We start from the raw sequence: 12,757 nt of genomic DNA, 5'->3' as shown, positions 1-12,757 counted from the left end.
GACAGACGGTGTTTTATGCCGAGCTTTGGTGGTTTAACCATCATTATTATCATCATTAATGATATTGTTTTAATCAAAATTTTGAATCACATACTTTTATGTTAATATGATGTAACCCCTAGGATAGTGCAAGTTTTTTTTATCGCAGCGTCTAATGAAAAAAACTTGGTCCAGGATCACTCGGCAATGCTTTTAGCAAAAAAAATCTGCATAACAAGTGATTCCAAAATGATATTTGAATCCAGATATGTTTAAGTCAGACACCGGGTGATCACAATAGCTCAAGTAGGTGAGCTACAATCATTCTGGAATAAAGATAGAGTAAGGGGGTTAGTCTTTTATTAATGAAATCCATTAACAATTTCTTAAACAAATTTACAGCACTAGTCGAAAATATAAATACTAGAATGCTGCCCATTTTTACAGCATTTTCCAATGCTTTGTAAAATCGTGAGTGTCATGACACTATATACAATGTTGATAAAATGTTGATAAAATGCAATCAATGGGTATTTCAGATTCACTTAATGTGCAACTGCCCAGGATTTTAACCTAAAGTCATTCAACATTATCATCGTCGTCGTCGTCATCATCATCATCATCATCATCATCATCATCATCATCATCCACAACATTTTCAGTTACACCATTCATCATTCTTTTCTATTTTGACCTTTGTTGAAACTACAAGCTCCTCCTTCTCCTCATCGTCATCATCATCTTTATCTTCTTGTTTCACAATATTTTTATTCCCTTTCTTCTGTTCTTTTTTTATAACTTTTTTGATGGGTTCTTTTTCCTCCTCCTCATCATCATCGTTGTCGTCATCATCCTCCATGTTATTGCCTGGTTCATCAAATCTTTCCATTTTTACAACTTTTTTTATGGTTTCTTCTTCCTCCTCATCATCATCGTCGTCATCCTCCTCTTCATCATCATTGTCATCATCCTCCATGTTATTGCCTGGTTCATCAAATCTTTCCATTTTGTAACCTACTTTCTTTTTTGTAACAAATTCTGGAAATGTAATAATAAAAATATTTTCAAAGCTATATATTTTCATCGGGACATCAGCTTGCCATAAGATTTACACATTTTGTACCAACAGCATACTCCTTCAATTGCATTTTTTACCAAGTTACATCACAGGAAAGGTTTTTTAACAAACAGCTGTTAATGGACAGACTTGATATTATTTGTTTTGCATATTTGTCCACATGGCTAATAATGAAGTTATTTCATCTTGAATACCCAACTAACACCAACTTTGTATACCTAGCGAATGTTATGTGACAACCTTAGTAACTCTTTGTTCTGCCAACTTTGTTACATATAGCATAATCAGGCAATTTAGTTTCTTTTTAGCAGGCCTTACAAACATTTGTTGAATGTCACTTGCCCTGCAGGGCGAGTGAATCCGAACTTCTACTCGCCCCACACAAAAATGACTAGCCCTACATTTTCATTTTTTTATCAATAAAATCAGATAACATTGTTTGCACATAAGATAGTTTGCAATGCAGCCACTCAAATTGTCTATCAAAGACAATAAACTTTTGATTCGCTCAATGATAGTAGTGTTTTTTATCTAGTCCTTGCCACTTTAATACTGCTGCGCAATTCACGTTCTGTAGAAGTCCGTTTTTCACCCGAAGGTCACTGTGACCATTAGGGGTCATCTATGTATCACCAACTAGCACACCAAGTATGAAGTTTCTCTATGTAATGAGAGGAAACCGTTTTTTTCACCTTAAGGTCACTGTGACCTTGACATTTGACCTCAAAATCAATAGAGGTCATTTTGTCTTACTCACCTATGCGGAAAAGTGTGGTTGAATTTCGAGGCCGGCTAATTGCCATTCCATTTAAACATACAACCTATGCCAAGAAGGCATAATAAATGGGTTAGATTTCTATTCACTCGTTGATACAAGTTTCAAAAAATATTCTCTAATGGCCTTGCTTATTGCGCCTTCCTGATGCGGTTTGTATGTTTAAATGGAATAGCCCTCATATGATGTTGTGCAACAACGTAGGTTTTGAATGCTACTGGACTTGTCCTGTAGTTTCATGGTGAACTAGAAATGTGTCCATAGGACACGGATGCCCCCACTTCGATTTTTTGTCACAGAAAATAAGCCATAATGATTATTCAGGATAATCTGTGGGCCCTAACTCCTAAATGATTAAAGCGATTTCCATGGCTATCGAACTTGATCAAGATATTATGGTCACAAACATGTGTTAAAAGTTTGGTGAGGATTGGACAAACAGTTTTCAAGAATTAGATCGGAAACAATCTTCGGGACGTATTTTTCAAGTCTTTTTTTGCAAATAAAGGGCCGTAACTCCTAAATGACAAAAGCGATTTCCATGGCTATCGAACTTGATCAAGATATTATGGTCACAATCAAGTATGTAAAGTTTGGTGAGGATTGGACACATACTTTTCAAGAATTAGATTGGAAACATATATTTTTGAAGTATTTTTGGCAAAAAAGGGCCGTAACTCCTAAATGACTAAAGCGATTTCCATGACTATCGAACTTGATCAAGATATTATGGTCACAAACATGTGTTTAAAGTTTGGTGAGGATTGGACAAACGGTTTTCAAGAATTAGATCGGAAACAATCTTCGGGAATTTTTGGCAAAAAAGGGCCGTAACTCCTAAATGACTAAAGCGATTTCCATGACTATCGAACTTGATCAAGATATTATGGTCACAAACATGTGTTTAAAGTTTGGTGAGGATTGGACAAACGGTTTTCAAGAATTAGATCGGAAACAATCTTCGGGACGTACGTACGGACAAGGGCAACCCTATATGCCGCCACTTTGTGGGGGCATAATAAAATATAGATACTAATGTTAAAACTTAAAAGTTAATACGGGTGGCGAGACTTACCTCGTTCTGCATCCCGTGTGAGAGGTTGTCCTTCCTTATTGAGGCAGATGAGCCCGTAAAAGGCAAGGTATTCACCAACAGCCCCTAGCTTCTTCATCGCTTTGGCAGCACTCTCAAAGAATACCATAGCATTCCTGTAGAGTAACAAGAACTTGAAAATTCCCGTAAACTATTCCAAACTAATGGACTACTGTATTTTACCAACTTTAATACCTCTGTTCATCTGGTTGTATTACATATGGTTTAAATGGAACGGAATAGTTACGGGCTTAACAAATAAGTCAGGATAGCTCTTTCTCTATTTAATGCATCAAGTTAATTTTTGGGTTGTACCAAATAGGCTTTTTAAATATGAGGTCATGTCCCAGTCACTTAGAGCTCCTATTTGTATACCAAATTAATAAGCCTGCTTTAATTTTAGTTCAGACCGATATCAAATGGTAATACCTTTAATAACCAAACAAATTACTTCAAACAAAAAAAAAATTGTCGTGGAGACTTGCAATGTCTTCCAAATGTTACTTCCTGCAATAATATATAAATCTTCCTTTCCTTATAACCATTCTCTTACTTTGCGTTCTCACTGATTCTGATCCAGATTTCAACAGATTCCGGGAACAGTCCTCTGAGTTCACTTATGCTTGTTGATTGGTTGATGTGGCTTATATACAGCTTGAACGGATCAATCACTGAAATAGAAAAAGATAAACATGAGATATTTGGCCTGTAACATCTCCGTACAAAATATTGTACACGACAAAATGGATTTGAGACCTTACAAACAGCTTATATCTGTGATCTTGTTGAGATGTCCTATTTTGCTCGGTACATTTACACTACAGTAATTTTTTCTTAAATATTGAAACAAATTGTTTAAATAAATTTGATTTATTCTGTTTTCCACATTCTTTTGATTAACTTATGTCAAATGATTAAAACTCTATAGTTCTTTTTATTTTGGTGATGATTTAAGAAATCAGGTATAAAAAAAATCCACAAACATGACTTATAGGTTTTTTTTTTATAGTTATATGTATTTCTATAAACATGTACATATACAATTAAATCTGATTTTTTTGTATTTTGTCAAGGATTGTTATGACTTTATTTTTATGGTCACTATAAGACATACATATTGAAATGAACAATTCTTTAGCACAGGAAGAACATAAAGTGCATGGTTCTTTAATTTATGAGCTTTGCAAAGTTTGGTATAAAACAAGTATAAATGATGATGCCAATGTCCATTCAACAGTAACATAAACTAGATGTGCTGCAATGCAACAGACCAGGGTTTTCACACGAGAAATTTGAAATTACAGCCCTTTATTTATTATATGAATTAAAAAAACCCAGCGCCTTTCTATTTTCTTTGATGAAAAAGAGACACAACCATAAACATTAATAAAGTTAAACAGGTTAGACACCAGATGATAAAATTGTAAACAAGGTTTATTCTTCATCCACCAATCCTAACAGCGGAAACCATTTTTCTAATTTTTGTAACAGTGACCTTGACCGCACCCCATCAAAATAATCCCTTGCTTACTCTTCAAGCAACCTACCGACACTAAAAGTTCACTTACTATCCATCAACACTAACCGAAGTTATTGGTTGAAAACTAGTTTTCTACTCTTAGTTACCTAGATCTCGACTCCATCCACCTCAAAAGTAATCATAAGATAGCTCATCACATAAGTAACCTACAAACCAAAATCAATCCCTATCCATCAAATCCAAACTTAAATATTGGGCAGAAAACATTTTCACTAACTTAAGTAATAGTGACCTTGACCCCAACCTAAAAGCAATCCCAAGCTTGCTTTTCACAAAAGCTACCTACACCCAGAGTTTATTTACTATCAATCAATACTGACTTAAGTTATAGGGCCAAAACCATTCTTCTATTTTTAGTTACAGTGACCCAATCCCCTCCCCAAGTTAGCTCATCACACCAGGTTTCATCACTATCCATCATTGCAAATAAAGTATTGGGTGCCCCCCCTGCCCAAGGACAACCTTATTTTAATCACACTGTTTTCTTTGAACTTGGAAAAAAAAAATCCATTGATCGCCATACTTTTATGTTATAATTAGAATTCCTGACCACCATTCTATGGTAAAATTGACAACTCTACTACAAGACAAAACTAACTAGAAATGAATATTAGCATATGTAATGTATGGCATTGACTCATAAGTTTTGCGAGTTTTCATTTTGCAAAGAAACATTACATGTATAGTATGGTTATTATAAGTATCATTAACAACATCAATTCAAACCCTACAACATGAAACGTTTGGGTAAATACTGAAAACTAGCAGTTTAATAAGGCTTATGAGTGTTACAATACTCTTCACTGAAGCCTTTGTGGCGGTAAATAGCTTACATTTTCCCTCCTTTATACTGCTGACACCCTTCTTTGCCTTTGTTCCACAGAAGTCTACATACAGCTTGGTTCCATCTAATTCCTTGCCTTGCAGGGCTTTGTGATTCGTTTCTGCTACTTTCTCTGATGAGAAGGTCAGATATCCAAACCTGAATAGTTAATAAAACAGTTGGATTATTTGAAAAAAGTATAACAAAAACTAAGAGCTGTCACTGTAAGTGACGAAAGCCCTCGCTGTGGTACTCAAGTGTGATTAAAAGGGCATTTAGAAAGGAAGAAAAATGTCACTAAAATGTATGGATGAAGAAAGGAATTGAGCCAAATGGACAGACTGTTTGAAGCCCCTTAGGCAGGGCCCATGTCTTACAATCAACACCTCTTCCTGATATGTCAAACACATGTGGCAAGATATTTCAAAGTCTGTCCAAACATGAGAACAGCCCAGACACGATCACCTGTACTGTATGTCTTTATATGCAACGTTAGATTAGTGTGACATTGACTCATGCCGTGCAGGTGACACATTGTTTTGATATGTCAAACACATGTGGCAAGTTATTTTACAAAATGTCCCTATAAGAGAAATTAAAAGTCTTGACACCACCACCACCAATACTTATGTCTTTAACAGTCTTGATATACAGTATTCTATAGAAAACAAACACTAAGTTATCAAAATTATAATTTGGGTCATTAGGCTTGAATCCTTACAATACGGTACCTATAGCCATTGTAATTTGTAACATATCTGGCAGATATTTATATTTGATAATGTGTTTCACAAAACTTTAAATCCACATCAAAGTACCTGAAGTTGCCTTTTCTATTTTGGTGGATGTCTACCGCAGAGATGTCTTTTGACAGAGCTTTCAACTCTGGCTCCTTGTAACTTATTGGGAAATTCTTCACGAACAGCTTACACCGGTCGGTTTTGTCTGGAAAGAAACTATCACATGTAAACCATCATTACAATTCGTATATAGTACTTTGAACACGGCAAATCAAGATTTTCTAGTCGACTTTTAGCAATTGATAATTTCTTTTCTAACAATTCAATTATACTTGTGGTAGAAGGGAGGTTAAGTTAATAATAGACAGTTGATGTGCATACTGTAGACACTTTCTTAGGGCTATAATATTCCAATGCTATCACCTTCTGAATTCAAAACTTAAACCTTAAAAATAATATATGTGGCCAAAATTACAAGATTTCCCAATTGACAAAATTGTCAAAATTCCACCATTTGCTATATTTAATTTCACAACTGTTTTTGTTCTAAGGAAGATAAAATAGAATTACATTCCATGAAAGATAGTCGAAATAGCTAATTCAAAAGGAGAAGTGCTCCACAGAGCTGGTCGAGATGTTTTATTCAGTTGATACACGGGCAACATAATAATTAATGCCGGAGTTATGGGCTTAGATGAACATGTGCAATTGGTGTCTGGCAACATTGTAACCAATTCCATGTAGATATCTTGCAAAGGTTTTTTTAAGTTATGGCTAAAGTTAAAAATTTGACACAGATTAAAACTGTGACACAGACCACACCCAAAGGCTATCGCAATACTCCAAATTCATCTTTGACAAAAACTGACTATTGAAAAATTAATAACACAAGAAGATAAACATTAAAATTCACCAAATTTCTTCTCCATGACCAATCCCCAAACTGTTTTATGGTATTAAATTGAAATCTTTAAGCTTAAATTTCTGCAAAACAGAAAGGGTAAGCCTGATGCCAATTTTTGCTAAAAAAGCTCAGATATGGAAGTGATCATTTTCGCATAACAAATATTAACCTCACACAAATGGTCAAAACATGAACATTAAAATAAATAATGTACATTACTTGTCTCAAGTTTTGTGTATAAATTACTTACCAAGTTCTTTCTGTGCGGCTCTCTGGGCATGTGTGGCTTTCTGCAGAAGTTCTGAAATGATAGAAATAGGCCTAAAACATTTTAATAGTTATATCATATAAATCGTTTTGACAACAGCCTACATTTCAGTTTTTATAACATGAATATATAAAGGTAGTAGCCCATTTTTTTTGGACCAAAATTAGTTTTCCCAGTAATGCATCTAAAACACGCATATTTCATTATTATTTTACTCCATGATAGCAAAATTGCAGAATAAATACAGTTATTGTATAAAAAGTATTTTTACTTTAAGTGGGTGCGAACCCAAGCCGGTAAAGTCAAGAGACCCCCCCCCCCCCCGAAAAAAAACAATGCCTAAATCAAAAGGCCAACAGGACTTTTACAAAAGTGGTAGATTCTTTGACCTCTTAACCTCCTAACACACCATTGATAACATCACACGATAATGTCAATCAACCAATCATGCAACAACAAGGAAAGTAAGTGAAAATTAGCATTATCACTCCTAATGATTTGCCACCCTTTATTTTGTCACACAAAATATATTTTACAAAATAATGAGCAAGTACCTTTATAAAAAAATACTTCCATTCCAACACAATGCAACAGGGTTATTGGTAATAATAAAGAGCCTTATCACTGACCTGTGAGGTTTGGGATGTTTTTTATGGGCATATTGTCGGTGATACCCTTGTTACGCTTGACACCTCCTCGCTTCTTTTCTGGAATGGAATGTAGTTACATGTTACTACACAACTAGTACAGGGGCCTACGCTTGCACAAACTTTCATTAATATACATCTGTGAAGTAAGGACATAGTATAAATACATCCTTCATCCATACGAGTTCGACCCGGCCTGACTTAGTACCTTGACTTTGAGCAATACATAAATACATGAAATCATCTTAATTACTTGGTAACATTTAGGAAAATAATGTGCGATTAATGTTAGTACTATTACCTGTCAAGATGTTCATTCTCCTTTTCAGGATGGTTAAATAGCCCAAACTGTTATACTTATTGGGATCTTCTGGTGATTTATATAGACTACATCGTGTTGGGAATAAGTCTGATATTTGTCCAATACATGGGGCAGAAAAGCCCTTAAACACCTAGCAATATTTTTCTTATTTACATGCAAATTAGAAATAGAATCATTTCATTGTTCTCACATGATTAAATCGATAACATAAGGGAAGTTTGACCTATCTTCTGCCAATTCCATAATTTTATTTCAGTTTGGTTACAAGAAAAAACTTGCAGGTTGGGAAAACATTTTTTTTCCTTACAGCTAAACCCCCCCAAAACATTTTGAATTTGTACAAGCAATTTTAAAACAGAATTTTAAGGGTCGGGACTTAAATATAGGTACAGTCGGGTTACTGGAACCACAACATTGAATTTGTAACACCATGTTATCACAACACTTTAATCGGAGACCTTTGAATATCTCTTGAACACTTACTCTTTTTCTCCCCTTTGTTTCCAGCTGGTTCCTGTTTCTGCTGCTTGTTGGGACTGGGACCACCTCTTGGTTCCCCCTTACGCTTTCTATTGGGCTTCTCACCTGGAGAACATTCAAAAGCAATTAACATAATTATGAATAAAACTAAAATCGGCGCACTTATACAACACTGACAGAAAAGAAAGAAGCTTTATTACCAAAAATATGGCATGGTTGTTTGGATCACGAAACGGTATATTTCCCTTTAAAGTGAAACTATATAATTAAGTGTAAGTGTATCATGTTAAGGTCATTTCTTGTGGTTTTGGAAGGGTCAGATACCTTTAGGAGTTTGTCTGGCATCTCCTTTACCATCAGCCTGAAATATACAACCATGTCTGTAAACTTTGCACAACTATAATCATTCTATTTCTTTCATTAATGTTTTGTATTCCATTTTTAACATACTCCAATTTTGGATACATAATGGACTTCTAAGACAGAAAATCTGATGACACAATGTTGTTATCTGCTGTGACAAATCAAATGTGTCTGTGCCTCTGTGGCAACAACAAATTCAATTGCAGGTTATCTATACATTTTTATGAATTTTGTAACTAATGCAGTATGTGTAGTTGTATATAAATGACAGAGAAATTATTTCCAGCAAAACCATGGCAACCACTGCTGATTTATTAGGTCTAAGCCTAAACTGTGTTTTCACAAATGAGTAAGGGACAAAACTCCTATATAACTGTAGTCTTCATGATGACTTTCATTTACATTCTGGAATGGAAAATCAATTACCACTGGTCTCCGTGTATTTTGTCTCGGTTTGTTTTTTCCTTTGAAATTCTTGCCGGGAGTTGCTTTACCTGGAAAAGTGAGGAATTAAGAGGCTTTTGTATAACAAAATAATCAAACAATATCTCTCTTTCATGCAGCAGAGTTTTAACGGAATCACTTCAATGTGTCTACTATTATAATACATTGGTAACTGCTACCAGTACATGATACAAACTTAGGATGCAAATGCCCTGGCAACAAAAGGGCAGAAGTGTCTCGTTCATCGGTTAATGAACACATTTTTATATATATTTCATGATATATTTGTTGTTGACCTGTTTTGCTTTATGTCAAAATGATAATGAGAAGGCTTAATGTAGTAAGTAATTTATTTCTTTATATTTAAATATAAACAAATACACTGGTCAAAATAGAGTGTGCCTTTGAAGTCCTGTCTATATCACAGGGGTTTCTCTCGAAAAAACAACAATTATATTCAGGGTAAAATAGAGAGAAACCCCTGTGGTCCATTTACTTAGGGAAGGGCAAATTAATTGGTTCGATGTCGTAAGGACACTGTGGCACTGCACCTCAAAGTGGACGTCGGTATACTTAACATTAAACAAGATATGTTTGTCAAACATTATGCCCCCTCCCCTTGCGACATATTGTCAAGATTATTTGGACCTATGAATGAAATGGACCGAAATGACAGCCGATTTGTCGTTGACATTGTATGCCGTTGAGGCAGTTAAGATTATGACCATTCAAAGTGTGAGGATAGTAAGTACAGTTTTTAATCATGTTCAGATGATGACTGATATTCAGAGATAAAAATATCCTCTTAGCAGCAGGGAATAAGTAAATATGACGTAAATTTTAATAATGAATATGAGTTATGACCTTGACCTTCGACTCAATGAACTCAAAATCCATAGGGGTCATCAACTGGTCGCCCTAAATGTCATCTGCTGGTCAGGCCAACCCAAAGTTAAGTTTAAGGGCCATGGGTGCAGGCATTGTCGAGTTATCACTCGAAAAACCTTTTCGTATATAAGGTCAATGTGACCTTGACCTTTGACTCCTGAAATCAATGGAGGTGATCTACTGGTCATGCCAAGCCTCCATGTCAAGTTTGATGATCATAGGTCCAGGCATTGTTGAGATTTCACTGGAGAAGCTTTGTTAACATTTTCGCGTTAAAGGTCACTGTGACCTTGACCTTTGGCCCGATGACCCTTAAAATCTAAAGGGTTCATTTAACGGTCAGGCCTAACCTTTATATCAAGTTTGATGTCCATAGGTCCAGAAATTGTCGAATTATCACTCGGACAAGCTTTGGTCTAACGACGGACATGTGCAAAGCAATATATCCCCCTTCTTCGAAGGGGGCATAATAAATAAATTTGTGCAACCACAACAGAAGACCCCTTCAAAGTTAGACGAGCCATAGTGTGTGCCTTTTTAGAGAAAGCCTTCCTGCTAATACGGCCGTTTTGACAGAATATTCTACCGACAGATAGCAAAAACTGCCATCAAATGTGATAGCTATGTCTGAAGTACATGTAGGTGAAAACAAACCTGAATTATGTTACATAAAACTCTCTAGTCTTACCCCCCTCCTATGGATTTCTTCCACGACTAGACCTAGTGTACCCAGGTTCAAATCCTTTTGCCTGTGTAATATTTAATAGTAATATAATTTTGATCATATTATTTATCACCTTGAATTTGTTCAAAATTTTCAGAAAAGCGTATTATTTGATTCCATCAAGTATCTTTTGGGCCTATAAAAATATTCGAACTTCGGTAGTGTACCTTAAAAATAAGAAAAAAAGAATGCCACGTCATTTGTTCCCGTACTTGTCCTTCATGTTGTTTGGCATAGATACTCGATCTCTTCCATGGTAAAACTTAAAGACGCAACTAGAGTTAAAGTTTCATTTACAATTATCTCGAATGATTTACAAGTGCTAATGTCAGCATTTGTTTAAGCATGATCAGAGGGCAAGAGCATTGTATGCTTGAGGACTACAAGTCGAACATAAAGGCCTGAATATGACACATTACCAAAGGGGCCCCCGTCTTATATGATAAATAATAAGAAGATACGCCGCAATGCGACGAAACCAGGTTTTCAATGATTGACAGAACTTCAGCCTGCGTCTGTTTTTCTATTTTTAGTAACAATAACTTTGATCCTAGAGACCCCAAACGCAATCCCAAAGGTATTCATAATCTCTTCCTTTATACCAAGTTTGGTCAAGATATAACAACCCTAACTGAAATTATTCAGTTTCATAGGTGGGTTTGACGCCGCCCGTACCAAGCTTGGTCAAAATATGTGTACCCTGACTAAGGTTATTCAATTTCAACAATTCTTCTATTTTTAGTAACAGTGACCTTGACCCTAGAAGCCCTATACGCAATCCCATGAAAGGTTTCCATAAACGCTTCATATATGCCAAATTTGGTCAAGATATGTCAACCCTGACTAAAGTTCTTCAGTTTCAACAATTCTTTTATTTTTAGTAACTGTGACCCTAAACGCAATCCCATGAAAGGTCTCCATAAACTCTTCCATTATACCAAGTGAGGTCAAGATATGTCAAGCCTTACTAAAGTCATTCAGTTTCAAACGTTTGTCTATTTCTAGTAACAGTGACCTTGACTCTAAGGACCCCAAACGCAATCCCATGAAAGGTATCCCTAAAGTTTTCGTATAGAACAAGTTTGGTCAAGATATGACAAGCCTTACTGAAATTATTCAGTTTCATAGGGGAGTTTGACGCTGCCCGTACCAAGCTTGGTCAAGATATGTGAACCCTGACTAAGGTTATTCAGTTTCAATCATTCTTGTATTTTTAGTAACAGTGACCTTGACCCTAGAAGCCATATACAAAATCCGATGAAAGGTCTCCATAAATTCTTCCCATATACCAAGTTTGGTCAAGATATGTGAACCCAAAATAAAGTTATTCAGTGTCAACCATTCTTCTATTTTTAGTAACAGTGACCTTGACCCTAGGGACCCCAAACGCAATCCCATGAAAGGTATTCCTAAACTCTTCATATGGACCAAGTTTGGTCGAGATATGACAACCCTTACTGAAATTATTCAGTTTCATAGGTGGGTTTGACGCCGCCCGTACCAAGCTTGGTAAAGATATGTGAACCCTGACAAAGTTTATTCAGGTACAACCATTCTTCTATTTTCAGTACCAGTGACCTTGACCCTAGAATCCCTACACGCAATCCCATGAATGGTCTCCATTAACTCTTCCTATATAAGTTTGGTTAACAAAATTATGTGAACCCTGACTAAAAGTTATTCAGTTTC

General features: G+C 35.6%; 1 protein-coding gene across 1 annotated transcript; it reads right to left on the bottom strand.

The window, feature by feature from the left end:
- Nucleotides 1–322: 322 nt before the first annotated feature.
- Nucleotides 323–12,691, bottom strand: LOC128213856 (RNA polymerase-associated protein LEO1-like). The gene is made up of 11 exons (XM_052919924.1): nucleotides 12,640–12,691; nucleotides 9,439–9,506; nucleotides 8,974–9,010; nucleotides 8,653–8,754; nucleotides 7,830–7,907; nucleotides 7,183–7,233; nucleotides 6,107–6,233; nucleotides 5,299–5,447; nucleotides 3,479–3,596; nucleotides 2,908–3,041; nucleotides 323–1,017 (listed from the first exon to the last, which is right to left on the bottom strand). Exons 1-11 carry the CDS (start codon nucleotides 12,689–12,691, stop codon nucleotides 638–640), a joined length of 1,296 nt encoding a protein of 431 aa, XP_052775884.1. The 3' UTR covers nucleotides 323–637.
- Nucleotides 12,692–12,757: the final 66 nt, after the last annotated feature.

This window comes from Mya arenaria, chromosome 13 (genome assembly GCF_026914265.1).
Source record: "Mya arenaria isolate MELC-2E11 chromosome 13, ASM2691426v1".
Taxonomy (NCBI): Eukaryota; Metazoa; Mollusca; class Bivalvia; order Myida; family Myidae; genus Mya; species Mya arenaria.
The sequence above is the reverse complement of the archived record's forward strand: the minus strand, read 5'-3'. Positions and strand labels throughout refer to the sequence as shown.

Excerpts from the sequence above, each read along its gene's own strand:
- LOC128213856 (XM_052919924.1), bottom strand. The coding sequence starts at position 12,691 with ATGGAGACCATTCATGGGATTGCGTGTAGGGATTCTAGGGTCAAGGTC. Across the intron at positions 5,448-6,106 it reads AATAGAAAAGGCAACTTCAG|GTTTGGATATCTGACCTTCT; the intron begins GTACTTTGATGT and ends TTAACTATTCAG. Across the intron at positions 3,042-3,478 it reads AGAATCAGTGAGAACGCAAA|GAATGCTATGGTATTCTTTG; the intron begins GTAAGAGAATGG and ends GTTACTCTACAG.